Here is a 2,115-nt window from a genome sequence, read left to right on the forward strand (position 1 = left end):
TCACTGAACTTCTCCTCTTTGCAAAGTGAAACTATAAATCTTACTGGTCTCTGGTGTCATTAATGTTCGGCCGGGCTTGTTGTGATTTCTCTGAGTTCCTAGGTTAAAAAACCGAACATAAGGGGAACAGAGTTCTTGTCCCTTTAGAGGCCCATCAGAGGACTGAGAGTCCAAAACAGTTTCCTTGATAATTTCACTCGAGGTGACCCCTACAATACTTTCCTTTAGCTATTTCACATTTTTAGCCACTTTTTTGCCAGTGAAAATGAATGGAGCTGTTTTCAACATCCTGAAAATAACAATCTAATTTAAAATGCTTTTAAATCTTTACAGCACCTTACACATTTTGTCCTGGTTATGATCCTTTTCACTTTCTTTTGCTAATTTTAGCTACTTTTTTTTGTTAATTTTAGCTTTTTTCTGCTATTTCAGCTAAAATTTTGCTTCTTTTTGCTATTCTTCTGCTCTTTCTACTTTTTTCTGCTTTTTCTTGCTACTTTGTGCTATTTATGTTTCTTTCAGATGCTTTCTGCTTTATTTAACTATTTGCTGAAATTTTACCTAATGTTTACCTGCTATTAGCTAAGGTTAGATTTTCTAAGCTAAATACACATTTTTTGTAGCTATTACACCTTTTTTAGCTAAGGATAGTAAACTTGTGCTCCTTATGCTAATTAAATAATTTCTAGCTACTTTTTAGCTGTTTTACTGAAAATTTCTGCTGTCTTAGTTGTTTTACTACAAATTATAATTTTTATGTGATTTTATGTTTTTTCTGCCTTTTTTACTGTTTTAGTTATTTTTCAGCTATATTTCAACTGGGTGCTAATTTCAAATTGTGGCTGTTACCTTTAGCTTATTCTATACTTGTTTGCTACATTATGCTACTTTAGCTATTCTGCTTTTTTCTACTTTTAATACGTTTTTACTGCTACCTAGTGCTATTTATGCTTCTTACAGATGTTTTCAGCTATATTCAGCTATTTTAGCTTTTAGTTTTTAGCTGTTTTCAACTAGATTTGTGCTCCTTTTTTACCATTTTTATGCTTTATTTCAGTTTTTCAAAGTGAGCTCACATTAACACTTTTCCTATTAAATATTTTCAGTTCAGTTTCAGCATGAAGCATTCACACTAGCATTTTGGCAGTGAGTGCAGTTTCTTTAGTTGTGGTTTAATCTCCATGTTGCCGTCACAGGTCACCACACGGTGTACATCGGCGTTCACGTTCCCAAGAGCTACCGCCCGAGGAGGAGACGCCACAGACGCAAGTCCAGCCACAAGGAGAGGCGGGAACGGGCCGAGCAGAGCGTGGAAGTCTACAAGTCGGACTTGGAGAACGCAGACGATTCCTGCACCAACATCCTCAAACCTCTCAGTGAGTGCTGCTCGAAGCGAAGACATTTCTGCAGAACAAACGCAGCATAAAGGTTGTCAGTGTTGTGCCGTTTGAGCAGAGAGAGCTGGGTGGTAACCAAGCCCATGGGAAGACCCGACAAGCTAATCTTAAAATGACAACGGAGCGGCTTAATGTGTGTAAAGTTAACACAAAGAGGGGTTTTATCTTCCACCCAGGTGATTAACGCTGCACTCTTCTGGATTGGTGACGAATGAGTCACTGAATCGGAAAGGAAAGCAGGGGTTTGGCAGAAGGAATACACGAGTTAAATGAATGAGAACTTTTTCTCAGTCTGTGACCTGACTGGAGATGGATTAAAAACTAGAAAAAATTAAACAAAAATACATCTGCAGCCCGAAAATATAACATAAGATTGTAAAAGTTGAAGCTAAAAGAACACTTTGGTGTTTGAGCTGTTTAAAAAAATGATGTGATTTCCATAACATCTCACAGGTTTAGTGAATTCAGTCTTCATTTTGAACCACTACCGAAGGTCAAAGTTCATTCAACCATATGTAGCAAATTAGCAGGACTGTAGGTAAAAACTAAAATGGACTAAGTCTGCAGAAGCAAATTTTAAAGAGAACGATGGGCCTCATGCAAGAACCGTTGGTACGCACAGATTTGTTCTTAAGTTGTGCGTACGAGTGATTTAGGAGAATTTGTGGCATTCACCGATGTTTTCGTATTCTACGATTTTTTTCAGATACGAACAAAA

The 2,115-nt window shown here is 37.2% G+C and overlaps 1 protein-coding gene across 1 annotated transcript in view; it reads left to right on the top strand.

The window, feature by feature from the left end:
- LOC106531497 (electrogenic sodium bicarbonate cotransporter 1) overlaps window positions 1–2,115 on the top strand; it is a gene marked incomplete in the record, with an annotated part of 80,724 nt that overhangs the window by 19,089 nt on the left and 59,520 nt on the right. Inside the window, 1 exon segment of the mRNA XM_014027375.1 lies at window positions 1,197–1,376. Within this exon segment, the coding sequence (XP_013882829.1) occupies window positions 1,197–1,376 (180 nt within the window).

This window comes from Austrofundulus limnaeus, unplaced genomic scaffold, assembly GCF_001266775.1.
Source record: "Austrofundulus limnaeus strain Quisiro unplaced genomic scaffold, Austrofundulus_limnaeus-1.0 Scaffold643, whole genome shotgun sequence".
NCBI classification, from domain to species: Eukaryota; Metazoa; Chordata; class Actinopteri; order Cyprinodontiformes; family Rivulidae; genus Austrofundulus; species Austrofundulus limnaeus.